The sequence below is a fragment of the Bos taurus genome, chromosome 12 (genome assembly GCF_002263795.3).
Source record: "Bos taurus isolate L1 Dominette 01449 registration number 42190680 breed Hereford chromosome 12, ARS-UCD2.0, whole genome shotgun sequence".
Classification (NCBI taxonomy): Eukaryota; Metazoa; Chordata; class Mammalia; order Artiodactyla; family Bovidae; genus Bos; species Bos taurus.
In genome coordinates this window covers 35,602,330-35,615,994 of record NC_037339.1, presented here as the reverse complement: position 1 = coordinate 35,615,994, position 13,665 = coordinate 35,602,330, and the positions used below count along the sequence as shown (strand labels likewise).

The 13,665-nt window shown below is 43.8% G+C and overlaps 1 protein-coding gene across 1 annotated transcript; it reads left to right on the top strand.

The window, feature by feature from the left end:
* The first annotated feature begins 5,116 nt into the window (after positions 1-5,116).
* Positions 5,117-12,953, top strand: SAP18 (Sin3A associated protein 18). The gene is given in 4 exon segments (NM_001035467.2): positions 5,117-5,259; positions 5,376-5,485; positions 10,881-11,003; positions 11,229-12,953. Coding segments are annotated over 4 exon segments (519 nt in total). The 5' UTR covers positions 5,117-5,130; the 3' UTR covers positions 11,386-12,953.
* Positions 12,954-13,665: the final 712 nt, after the last annotated feature.

The window sequence follows — 13,665 nt, the reverse complement described above, 5'->3', positions numbered from 1 at the left end:
AACAGTTAGAACTGGACATGGAACAACAGACTGGTTCCAAATAGGAAAAGAGTTCATCAAGGCTGTATATTGTCACCCTGCTTATTTAACTTATATGCAGAGTACATCATGAGAAACGCAGGACTGGAAGAAACACAAGCTGGAATCAAGATTTTTGGGAGAAATATCAATCACCTCAGATATGCAGATGACACCACCCCTATGGCAGAAAGTGAAGAGGAACTCAAAAGCCTCTTGATCAAAGTGAAAGTGGAGAGTGAAAAAGGTGGCTTAAAGCTCAACATTCAGAAAATGAAGATCATGGCATCCGGTCCCACCACTTCATGGGAAATAGATGGGGAAACAGTGGAAAGAGTGTCAGGCTTTATTTTTCTGGGCTCCAAAATCACTACAGATGGTGACTGCAGCCATGAAATTAAAAGACGCTTACTCCTTGGGAGGAAAGTTATGACCAACCTAGATAGCATATTCAAAAGCAGAGACATTACTTTGCCAACAAAGGTCCATCTAGTCAAGGCTATGGTTTTTCCTGTGGTCATGTATGGATGTGAGAGTTGGACTGTGAAGAAGGCTGAGCGCCGAAGAATTGATGCTTTTGAACTGTGGTGTTGGAGAAGACTCTTGAGAGTCCCTTGGACTGCAAGGAGATCCAACCAGTCCATTCTGAAGGAGATCAGCCCTGGGATTTCTTTGGAAGGAATGATGCTAAAGCTGAAACTCCAGTACTTTGGCCACCTCATGCGAAGAGTTGACTCATTGGAAAAGACTCTGATGCTGGGAGGGATTGGGGGCAGGAGGAGAAGGGGATGACAGAGGATGAGATGGCTGGATGGCATCACTGACTCGATGGACGTAAGTCTGGGTGGGCTCCAGGAGTTGGTGATGGACAGGGAGGCCTGGCTTGCTTCGATTCAAGGGGTGGCAAAGAGTCGGACACAACTGAGCGACTGATCTGATGTGATCAGGTCTGGACGTTGAAGGCCAAGTTAGGTAGATTAAGGGATGCCTGAAGAGCTACCTTAAATGTTCTATAATAACATTGCAGTTCCACCGACTCAAGGTATTGGTAAATTCTGTTCTGATGAGACCTTGTTATTTGGAAAGGTCCAAAATAAGAGCTTGTATCTAAAAGACTAAATCTATCCATACCACCAACTAAAGGTTGTGAGGTTCTTCCAGTTTCAATGTTTTCCATTCATTTCAAGTCTTCATGTTACTCCACTTTATACTCTTGATATTCAGACTGTTTCTAGTTATTATGAATAAAGATGTTATAATAACATTATTCAGCACGTTGCATGGTGATCAGGTGCAAGTTTACCTGGGTACAGTGGATGGGAGTCTGTCTGCCTAGTTTCCCTAGGGTATACTAATAAGAGTGGAGTACATGCCTCTTAAGGTATTCACATGTCCAGTCTTTCTAGGTAATACTGGTTTTTCCAAAGTGAATGGCAGTAGTCCATAATAATTTCCTTTTTGCCATATACTTGCTAGCACTTGGTCATCAGACTTTTGCATTCTGGCCAATCTAATCGAGTTGAAATGTTATCTCATTGTGGTTTAAATGTGCATTATGATTATTTATAAGGCTGGGCATTTTTTCCATGTTTATATGTAATTTGTATTTTCTCTCCTATGAAACACCTATCATGTCTTTCCCCACTTTTCTATTGGATTATTTGTTATTGATTTATAGGTATTATTTTTTAAATTTAAAAACAGCAAGAAATAAAATTCATAGAGAACAGTGTGTACAACATGAATGCACTATTTAAAGAATAATTTAAAATCAAACAGCTGTGTAACCACCACCAGGTCAAAAAATAGGTTGCCAACACTCTAGAAGCACCTCCTTTGCCCCTCCCTGATTACAGTCCCCTTCTTTGGTCAGACTTTGGTCAGACTTTTGTGATAATTATTTCACTGCTTTTCTTTTTATAGTTAAATCACCTGGAAATGCATCCTGAACAATATAGTCTAGTACTGCCTGCTTTGGGATGTTATAAAAATGGATTCACACAGTAAATATTCCTTTGTCTTTTGCTTCTTACACGCAGCACCATGTTTGTGAATTTCATACTATTTCATGTAGTTATTGGTTGGCCATAAAGTGCCTTTGGTTTTAAAGTAAAAATAAAAGGCATATTTTTCCATTTTCACCAAGAACTTTAGTGAAGAACGTATTCATCGTTTTGTTCTACTATCTTCTGCCATTTTCCAGGCAACTTCATAATTCCATCTTCCCAAAACATTTTATCTTTTTGAGCAAAGAACTGTTTCAGGTGCCTTTTACAATCTTTCAGGAAGTTGAAATTTTCTCCATTAAGAGAATTTTGCAAAGATCAAAATAAATATAAATCTGTAGGTGCAATGTCTGGTGAATACAGCTGATAAATCAGACTGTAACAGTTTTTGCCTGGTCATCAAAGAAACACTCAGTTTTGCATTATGCTGATGGAAGAGTATGCATAAGAGTATGCATTTTCTGTTGACTAGTTCTGATGCTTTTCGTCCAGTGCTGCTTTCAATTGGTCTGACTGGGATCAGTACTTGTTGGAACTAATTGCTTGGTTTTCCAAGGAAAGAGCTCATAATAGAGTACTCCCTTCCAATCTCACCATATACATATCACCTCTGGATGAAGACTGGCCTTTGGTGTGGTTGGTGGTGGCTCATTTCCTATGCCACAAGATCTCTTCTGTTCCACATCCAGCCAAGGTTTTTGTGGCTTAACTAATGGGGAACATGAACATCAAAGCGATTAACATAACCAAGCTTGACTGTTTTCAATTAATGTCTCCATCTCCACCACTGGTCTACCTGACCATGGAGCACTGTACAGTGAGAAATCTCCTGCAGGAAACTTTGCAAACCACTTCTTTTCAAAAATTAACAAAAAAAAAAAAAAAGATTTTTTTTTCTGGCCATATTATGTGGCAAGTGGGACCTTAGTTCTCTGGCCAGGACTGAACCCACATCCTCTGCACTGGGAGAGTACAGTCTTTACCACTGGACCACCAGGGAAATCCTGAAAACCTCTTTTGACATGTTTGATCAGTTACAACACCTTCTCCATACACTGCACAAATCTTTTTTTGTGTGTGTATTTTATTTGCATTTATTTTTATCTTTCTTGAAATAAGAAAGTGAAAGTGAAGTCACTCAGTCGTGTCTGACTCTTTGCGACCCCACAGACTGTAGCCTACCAGGCTCCTCTGTCCATGGGATTTTCTAGGCAATAGTTCTGGAGTGGATTGTTACTTCCTTCTCCAGGGAATCTTCCCAACCCAGGGCTCGAACCTGGGTCTCCCGCATTGTAGACAGACGCTTTACCATCTGAGCCACCAGGAAAGCATAATATGCTGAAAATGTTTTCCTTCCATCTTTAGGTAGACCAGTTGAAGCTGATAGAGATCCAGAGAAGGAGACATTAGCTGAGAATAACCAAGCTTGGTTATATTAATGGGGCATGTTAATAGTTTTAAAATGGCTACACAAAAATTCACCATTTTAAAGTTTTTTTGTTTAAAAAAACATGCTGATATGACAACATAATCTAACAAAACTGTTTCAAACGAAGTTAAAGACAACTAAGTGCTACTAGAGCCACCTTACAGAAAACACCTAATGAACTTTTGGCCCAACCCAATAGTGTGTTCCTTTTGGTTGCAGTATGACATCTACTGCTTTGGGGAGTTCTGTTGCTGCCTGGCCTACTACAACTCAGCGAAGTATTCGAGCCTTGGACACTTGGGTGGTTTCAGACTTTCGTTCTTATGAAAAACCAGCCAGGATTATTCCTGTAACGTCTGAGGATGTCCTTGAGCCAGCTTTTCTCTAGAGTACACACCATAGAACGGAACTGTTGCCTCTGAAGTACAGGCACCTTCACTGTTACCATGTGACCCTCTGCCCAGGGCGGGTGCCCAGTCTACACCGCCGCCAGCCTCAGAGAATCCCCTCAGTATACCCACAACACAGGTCACGCATCTCCTGTCAAGCCAGCGCGTGTAGTCTGTCTGAAGTATTCAGTTCAGTCCAGTCGCCCAGTGGTGTCCGACTCTGCGACCGTAGGAACTGCAGCACGCCAGGCTTCCCTGTCCTTCACTAACTCCCGCAACTTGCTCAAACTCATATCCATTGTGTCGGTGATGCCATCCAACCAACTCATCCTGTTTACCCCTTCTCCCTTCAATCTTTCCCAGCATCAGGGTCTTTTCAAGTGAGTCAGTTCTTAGCATCAGGTGGCCGAAGTATTGGAGCTTCCGCTTCAGCATCAGTCCTTCTAATGAATATACAGGACTGATTTCCTTTAGGACGGACTGGTTGGATCTCCGTGCAGTCCAAGGGACTCTCAAGAATTCTCCAACACCATAGTTCAAAAGCATCAATTCTTTAGGGCTCAACTTTCTTTAAAGTCCAACTCTCACATCCATACATGACTACTGGAAAGACCATAGCTTTGATTAGACTGACCTTTGTTGGCAAAGGAATGTCTGTTTTTTAATACGCTGTCTAGGTTGGTCATAACTTTTGTTCCTGAAAAGCCAGTCCCTGTGGTTTTAGCGCGTCCGGGTTAGCCCAGCGCTCGAGCCTTCGGTGTTGACCGGACTCCTGGACTTCTTCGTTTTAAAGCACCTTTCCAACTCTTTCCCCCACTTCCCACCGTGCTTTTCTCCAGGAGTCCATGGACGCTCTGGACACCGGCTTTCCGGCCACCACACGCCTCTCGGTCGTCTCTTCCCAGTCGGCTTCTCTTTCTTAAGTTTTGTTTTTCCTCATTTTAATCTAATCAGGTGTACCCGCCTTTTCCGATTAGCGACTGTAGTACACACAACAGCGCCCCCGCCTCTGGCCTGAGGGCCGCCCACTGCAATTCCGAGCGCGCGCTCACTCTTAGCTTTCGCAGGCCCGCGTCCGCGCCCCTCAAGCCATCCCTCTGCGCGCGAGACTCTAATTCAGCGCCCCGCCCGCGACGCCAGTGCCCGCCCCTTCCCAGGAGCCAACGCGCAGGCGCGCCTGCCGGGCTAGCGCTTAGCATAGCTAGTGCGCCTGCGCCGGGAGATGCCCCGCCCTCGAGCCGGTCATATATAAAACTTCGAGCGTCTCCTCGCGAGAAGCTTGGTTCTCATGCTCGCTGCCGGGGTCGGAGGTCAGAGCGAGCGTCTCGCGGGCCGGAGAAGGAAGATGGCGGTGGAGTCGCGCGTTACCCAGGAGGAAATTAAGAAGGAGCCGGAAAAGCCCATCGATCGGGAGAAGGTGAGGGTCCGGAGAGATGCTGGGGTCCCTGGGGAGGTGGGGCTGCGGTGCGGGGCCGGAGGGAAGGGTCGGGACCGCGCTTGCAGCCTCCTGACTCCCCCCTGTCCCGCCCCCAGACCTGCCCGCTGCTCCTGCGCGTCTTCACCACCAACAACGGCCGCCACCACCGCATGGACGAGTTCTCCCGCGGAAACGTGCCCTCCAGCGAGCTGCAGATCTACACTTGGTGAGTCAGGAGGCCGGGGGCCCGCCTGCCGCCTTCGGACTCTCCTCGGCTCGGGGCCTCTGGAGGCAGCTCGCGGGAGGTCGAGGTTCGCTGAGGAAATGGTGTTAACTCGTCTTGTGGCGCTTCCTTCGACCGCTCACGTTGAAACTTCTGGGTTGTAAAGAATTGACCCAGGACTGCTGTCATTGTTGTGGCTGCTGGGTACGGAAGTGACACGTCGGTCGTCCAGTGCCGCAGCGGCTCCCAAGGGGCTCTTGGTATAGGGTGGCGCTAGAATAATTTGGGGAGGGGAGTGGTGCTGTTGGGTGATACTCGTCGGCCTCATAGAGCGCGTGTGCTAATATTAAGCTTTTGGGGTCCCAGCTTCAAAACAACGAAACCGGGTGGATTTTGATGTGCTTAATGGAGAAGCTTTTGATGTGTTTACTGAGGGTCTCGCCCTGAATGTTTGTGTACCTTCTCTACCCCGTCTGACTAGGGCCGTTACGTACAGCAAGCCGTGTGTAGTTCCTTGGTTTGACGTTATAGTGGCTTTTTAGTAGCAGTAAAAGGTGTATAATTATTTAAAATATGCCTAATGTAAATATGTGACATTTGTCATTTTAATTGTTTCAGGGTACATTTCGGTGCAACCATTACTACTATTTTCAAAACTTTAATTCCCTACAACAGAAGGTCTGTACCCAGTAGGCAATAATAATGGGAATTCTTCATTTCCCCTGTTCGGCACTATGTATCTATGTGAATCTGCCTCTTTTAAGTATTTCATATAAGTGCTCTGATATGTTATTTGTCTTGTTGTGTCTGGCTTGTTTCACTTATAATCAAGGTTTATTGATGGTTAAGGATGTGAAAAAACGTTATTCTTTTTTACGACTGACTGAATAACGTTTCATTGGAAGGCTTTTCTGCGTCTTGTCTGTCCACTTGTCTGCTGGTGAACACCGAGGGATTGGTTCCACCTTTTAGCTAAGTTTATGTAGTATGATTCTCAGTTCAGTTCAGTCGCTCAGTCGTGTCCGACTCTTTGCGACCCCATGAATTGCAGCACGCCAGGCCTCCCTGTCCATTACCATCTCCCGGAGTTCACTGAGACTCACGTCCATCGAGTCAGTGATGCCATCCAGCCATCTCATCCTCTGTCGTCCCCTTCTCCTTCTGCCCCCAATCCCTCCCAGCATCAGTCTTTTCCAGTGAGTCAACTCTTGGCATGAGGTGGCCAAAGTACCGGAGTTTCAGCTTTAGCATCATTCCCTCCAAAGAAATCCCAGGGCTGATCTCCTTCAGAATGGACTGGTTGGCTCTCCTTGCAATCCAAGGGACTCTCAAGAGTCTTCTCCAACACCACAGTTCAAAAGCATCAATTCTTCGGCGCTCAGCCTTCTTCACAGTCCAACTCTCACATCCATACATGACCACAGGAAAAACCATAGCCTTGACTAGATGGACCTTTGTTGGCAAAGTAATGTCTCTGCTTTTGAATATGCTATCTAGGTTGGTCATAACTTTCCTTCCAAGGAGTAAGCGTCTTTTAATTTCATGGCTGCAGTCACCATCTGCAGTGATTTTGGAGCCCCAAAAAATAAAGTCTGACACTCTTTCCACTGTTTTCCCATCTATTTCTCATGAAGTGATGGGACCAGATGCCATGATCTTCGTTTTCTGAATGTTGAGCTTTAAGCCAACTTTTTCACTCTCCACTTCCACTTTCATCAAGAGGCTTTTGAGTTCCTCTTTACTTTCTGCCATAAGGGTGGTGTCATCTGCATATCTGAGGTTATTGATATTTCTCCCGGCAATCTTGATTCCAGCTTGTGCTTCTTCCAGTCCTGCGTTTCTCATGATGTACTCTGCATATAAGTTAAATAAGCAGGGTGACAATATACAGCCTTGACGAACTCCTTTTCCTATTTGGAACCAGTCTGTTGTTCCATGTCCAGTTCTAACTGTTGCTTCCTGACCTGCATACAAATTTCTCAAGAGGCAGATCGGGTGGTCTGGTATTCCTATCTCTTTCAGAATTTTCCACAGTTTCTTGTGATCCACACAGTCAAAGGCTTTGGCATAGTCAATAAAGCAGAAATAGATGCTTTTCTGGAACTCTCTTGCTTTTTCCATGATCCAGCGGATGTTGGCAATTTGATCTCTGGTTCCTCTGCCTTTTCTAAAACCAGCTTGAACATCTGGAAGTTCACGGTTCACATATTGCTGAAGCCTGGCTTGGAGAATTTTGAGCATTACTTTACTAGTGTGTGAGATGAGTGCAATTGTGCGGTAGTTTGAACATTCTTTGGCATTGCCTTTCTTTGGGATTGGAATGAAAACTGACCTTTTCCAGTCCTGTGGCCACTGCTGAGTTTTCCAAATGTGCTGGCATATTGAGTGCAGCACTTTCACAGCATCATCTTTCAGGATTTGAAATAGCTCCACTGGAATTCCATCACCTCCACTAGCTTTGTTCATAGTGATGCTTTCTAAGGCCCACTTCACATTCCAGGATGTCTGGCTGTAGGTCAGTGATCACACCATCGTGATTATCTGGGTCATGAAGATCTTTTTTATACAGTTCTGTGTATTCTTGCCATCTCTTCTTAATATCTTCTGCTTCTGTTAGGGCCATACCATTTCTGTCCTTTATCGAGCCCATCTTTGCATGAAATGTTCCCTTGGTATCTCTAATCTTCTTGAAGAGATCCCTAGTCTTTCCCATTCTGTTGTTTTCCTTTATTTCTAGTATGATTCTAGTTCAGTGTTATTCCAGGAAAACAGTTCAGGAAGGTCGATTTAACTTATAGAGAAGAACTTGTATTAACAGATTGATGAACACTTCTGTTCAGATAGATTAGTCTGTATTTCCTCCAATAAATTAAGAGTTCCTACTTGCCAGATACTTGATTTGACTGAAGAGTATAAAGAGGGTTCCACCCCCTCTCTAGAGTAAACTCAATCTCCAAAAGAAAGCAGATGGAATAAATGCTAAGACTTTACGGTGGAGATGGAGGGTAAGATTGTGCCACACTCTCTACTCTGAATCAAAGAAAAAAAAATTAGAAAAAGTTAAATCCCGTCCTCAATTGTCCTGTCCATAGACTGCAACCAAACAAAACAACCTTATCTTACACCTCAAAATGGTGGCCAAAGACAGACTGGATGTTGGTGAGGGACAGAACGGAGCCCTGCTGTTCCAGAAGCAGCAGTGAGGGAAGATTGGGGATTCTTAATTTGTAGAAATAAATTGAGGGGCCAAAGTAGGTGGCCTTGAGATAAGTCCAGGAAAGAGGAGTGAGGAGCCCAGCAGAAGCTAGTTGAATTGGCTAAAGTCCAAGGGACTGTTTGGAGCTAGGGGAACACCCCACCCTAGGAGTGATAGATCTTGTGCTTGGGTGGTCACTAAACAGGTTACTGGAAGAGAATTATCTCGATCACTGAAATAGGGTTCAGTGAGAAAAACAGACCAATAGGAGATAGAGCAAGAAATGGCTCACATAGTAGTGGGGATTGCCTAGGTCTGTGGTGCAGGCTGGAACTCTCCAGCATAAGCTTTTGGAATTTCTTCCAGGAAGTCTTAGGTCCAATATGAAGCCTTTTCAACTGATTGAATGAGGCTCACTGATTGACTGAATGAGGTTTACTCAGATCATCTTGGATAATCACTTTAAAGTCAACTGATTATAGATTTTTGATCCCGTCTCAAAAACACCTACCTTAGTGTTTGATTGAATAATTAGGAGCTGTAGTTTCCTAAATTGATATATAAAACTGACCCTTACAGTCACCGGAACTCTTGCAGAGATTTGAATAATGAGAGGTTAAGTATAGGCTGATGGTGGGGATGGAGACAAAAATAGATTGGTCTGTCTTTTGGCTGCACTTCAAGACTTGCAGGATCTTAGTTCCCCAAGCAGGGATGGAAACCTGTGCCCCCTGCAGTGGAATCCCAGAGTCAACCATGGGACCACCAGGGAAGTCCTACTTGATCTGTCTTTAGGAGGTAGAAACGACAGGCCAGAGGTGGGAAGAACTTTACCACTCTTAGGTTTGTGACCTGGGCATCTAAGAGGGTGATGGTCATATGAGAAGAAGGGCATGTTTGGGGGACACTGTAGAGTTGTTTCGGGTGTATTGAGAAGGATTCAGCAGTAGAGAAGGAAAGGTGATGTGATCATTGTGGCCTTTTTGCTCTCAGTGCAGCTGAAGCCATGGTTTTTTACCTGAGTGTGATGTAGTGGAGATGGTGTAAATAGGGAACTGAGTGAAAACTAGATGACTTCTTGGGTGTTTGATCCCCTGCTTAATGCCTTAGGGCTCTTCACTGGTGCCTTGCATCCAAGGTCACTATATAGCACCTTCAACAGTGCTGCTGTCAAGTTCCTTTTCCTGCATTTCATGCTCCCAGGTGTCAGGGAAGAAGACAGTTCAAAAACTTCGACTGTTGCTCGTAATTCCTGATGCTTATATTTTAGAAGATTTTTCCAGATTGTGTCATATTGGCTCAAGGTCTATATAAAGTTCTCAGTTCAAACAGAAATCGGCAGGGCAGGAATATATATTGTGAAAGGAGCCAATGCTGCTGCTGCTAAGTCGCTTCAGTTGTGTCCGACTCTCTGCGACCCCACAGAGGGCAGCCCACCAGGCTCCCCCATCCCTCAGATTCTCCAGGCAAGAACACTGGAGTGGGTTGCCATTTCCTTCTCCAATGCATGAAAGTGAAAAGTGAAAGTGAAGTCGCTCAGTTGTGTCCGACTCTTCGTGACCCCATGGATTGCAGTCTACCAGGCTCCTCTGCCCATGGGATTTTCCAGGCAAGAGTACTGGAGTGGGGTGCCATCGCCTTCTTGGGAAAGGAGCCTATGTTTAGCCTTAAAAATTCCATGTGCTTCGTTGGCTTTTCCATCTATTGCAGAACTCATCAGGACATTCAGTCTTAGAAAGGAAAACAATGCACAATCTTTATGAAAATGCTTTCCTGACACACTGATTCTAAGATGCATTCCAATTTCAGAGATGCTAAAATGTAGAAAAGTATGCCTCTGAAATAATGAAAAACAGTTAATTTGAGAATTTGGATTAATTTGGACTAGTTATCCTTAAGTGGATAAATCACTGGGTGAGTGAGATGTTGCATAGCAGCAAAGGTAGTGGGGTAATTCTGAAGTCCCTTTAGCACACTACCAGTCCAGTCTACCTTCATTCATGAAAATTTCAAACACTGAGGCTGATAAGGGGAAATAGTATTTGGGGGCAAATAGTATTATTAGGTGCTTTAAAATTAAGTCAGTTATGAGACCTTTACAGCTTCTAACAAAGTTGCAATTGAGACACATGTAACTAATTCATTATTTCAGTATCCTTGTTATATTATTGCTGATTGTCTTTTTTTTCCCCTTAAATTCAGGATGGATGCAACCTTGAAAGAATTGACTAGTTTAGTAAAAGAAGTCTACCCAGAAGCCAGAAAAAAAGGCACACACTTCAATTTTGCAATTGTTTTTACGGATCTTAAAAGGCCTGGCTATCGGTAGGTAACTTTTCATTTTTAATTCCTTATAATCTCTTTGACTTCAGTATGTTTTAGCTGCTAGGGATAATCCATATTATCTTACTATCTAGTTTAGATTATTATGTATTACATTTTTATTGTGTTCTAAGATCATGGAGCAAATCCAGCCCCACATTGACTTTTTAGGACACACACAGTATCATTGCTCAGCCACCCTATAACAGTTGATCTCCTTTCCTGCAGAGTAAAGGAGATTGGCAGCACCATGTCTGGGAGAAAGGGGACTGATGACTCCATGACGCTGCAGTCGCAGAAGTTCCAAATAGGAGACTATCTGGACATAGCGATCACCCCTCCAAATCGGGCACCACCTACTTCAGGGCGCATGAGACCGTATTGAATTGTACTTGCTTTTTCTTGAATTTATTTTCCAGTCAGTTATGTAAAATAAACTTTCACTTCTTCCTCCCCTCCTTATTGCCATTAAGCCTTTAAACTCTATAAACAAATTGTAATGCATCTATTTAGGAATTAGATTTGGCTTTGCTATGGTATATTAATAGAAAGTCCATATGTTTCAAGTTCTTCTGTAAAATATAAAAGTGCTCTTAGCATTCTATGTAAAACTGTATTGTTAAATATATGTTGCAATCATCCAGAGTGTGAAAGTTAATGGGGCCTGGGTTTGGGGTTTAATATAGTATTGCTTGTTTATGCTAAATAAAGGAGTTGCTATGTTTTGGCCCAAATGGGGCAGAACAAGAAAGCCATATTATATTAAATGGAACAGGGCTTTGTCACCTAGAAGCTTGTATGGACTTGGGAAGAGGACCTGTGGGAATGAGGGGGTGCAGCTGGAGTGTTTTGGAACAGTCTGAGCTGAGGCAAGTTGAAGAAGCTGTCTGTGTTTGAAGAGTGGCCTGCCTGAAACAGGATGTGATGACAAGTTAGAGAAAAGGTGGCACAGTGAGGACTTTTATGCTTCAAAAATGGGGAAAATAGAACATTTTGAGGGCAGGGAAGTAGTAGAGAGGAACAAGGGTTAGAACTTAGGATAAGGATAGATTTACCTTGAAGATCTGAAAATGCAGGGAGAATGAAAGAGGAAACTTGAGAGCATGGGAGAAGGTCCGGGATGAGGTCCAGCTGAGTAAGCAGGAGGTGTTCACACACCCTCTTCAGTGCTGAGGCTGACTCATGTCTGATTTGAGGCAGTATACAGAGTAGTTAAAACCAGGTGGGCTGAACATGTAAATCCTGGTTACGCTAGGAGCACCTTGGACAAGTTGCCTGAATTTGTTTTTGTTTAAAATTTGTAAAATAGAAGTGACAGCCTACAGTACTGTGAAGACTAATAACAAAGTTAGCCATAAAGTAGGACTTTATAAAACATAAACAGAACAGGTGCCGTCTCGTCCACAGAACAGTTCCAGTCTCAGTGTGCAGTATGTAATTAAGCCCTATTACCTTCATTCTTTTGCATAGAAAACTTTGAAACTGTGTATCCCCAAATTAAAAAATATATATTACTAGCAAAGTAAGATTGTAGTAGTTTGATCTTGTACAGACAAAAGCAGCCTTGGAAACCTGACACTTGTAGGATCGGGGTCAGTCAGCCAGCAGGTAGGTGACACAGGTAGGACCTGGAGCCCAGACCTAGGGCCTCTTCTCCACTGAGCTTTGCCCCAAACCCCTCAGTGCTTGATTCATTCAGACCAGCTAGGCTTGAGCTCCGTAAGTCATAAAATTAACTTAAATCTGATATATTGGAGAAGAGGAACCATGATTAATTACCATCCTGTTTGTGGAGAAGAAACAATGTACTCTGTAGATCAAGACAGGAAGTCAATACGGGACTTCCCAAGCCAACTTTTCATAATGGTGTGAACTCCAGTGGGGCTTTCCTGTATTATTCCAGGTTACTCTCCCACTGGCTGAAAATAAAGTGGCTTATTCGCTTTGTTTCAACATGGATTTTTTTTTTCTTTAGGTAAAATTGGTGTATAACAATATATTAGTTTCAGGTATCAGATCAGATCAGATCAGTTGCTCAGTCATGTCCGACTCTTTGCCACCCCATGAATCGCAGCACACCAGGCCTCCCTGTCCATCACCAACTCCTGGAGTTCACTGAGACTCACGTCCATTGAGTCAGTGATGCCATCCAGCCGTCTCATCCTCTGTCGTCCCCTTCTCCTTTTGCCCCCAATCCCTCCCAGCATCAGAGTCTTTTCCAATGAGTCAACTCTTCGCATGAGGTGGCCAAAGTACCGGAGTTTCAGCTTTAGCATCATTCCTTCCAAAGAAATCCCAGGGCTGATCTCCTTCAGAATGGACTGGCTGGATCTCCTTGCAGTCCAAGGGACCCTCAAGAGTCTTCTCCAACACCACAGTTCAAAAGCATCAATTCTTCGGCGCTCAGCCTTCTTCACAGTCCAACTCTCACATCCATACATGACCACAGGAAAAACCATAGCCTTGACTAGATGAACCTTTGTTGGCAAAGTAATGTCTCTGCTTTTGAATATGCTATCTAGGTTGGTCATAACTTTCCTTCCAAGTTTCAGGTATACAGCATTATTTATTATTTGTATACACTACAAACTGATGACAAGTCTAGTTACAATATGTTGACCCCCTTCACCACTGATGACCAATCTGCTCTCTGTATTTATGAGTT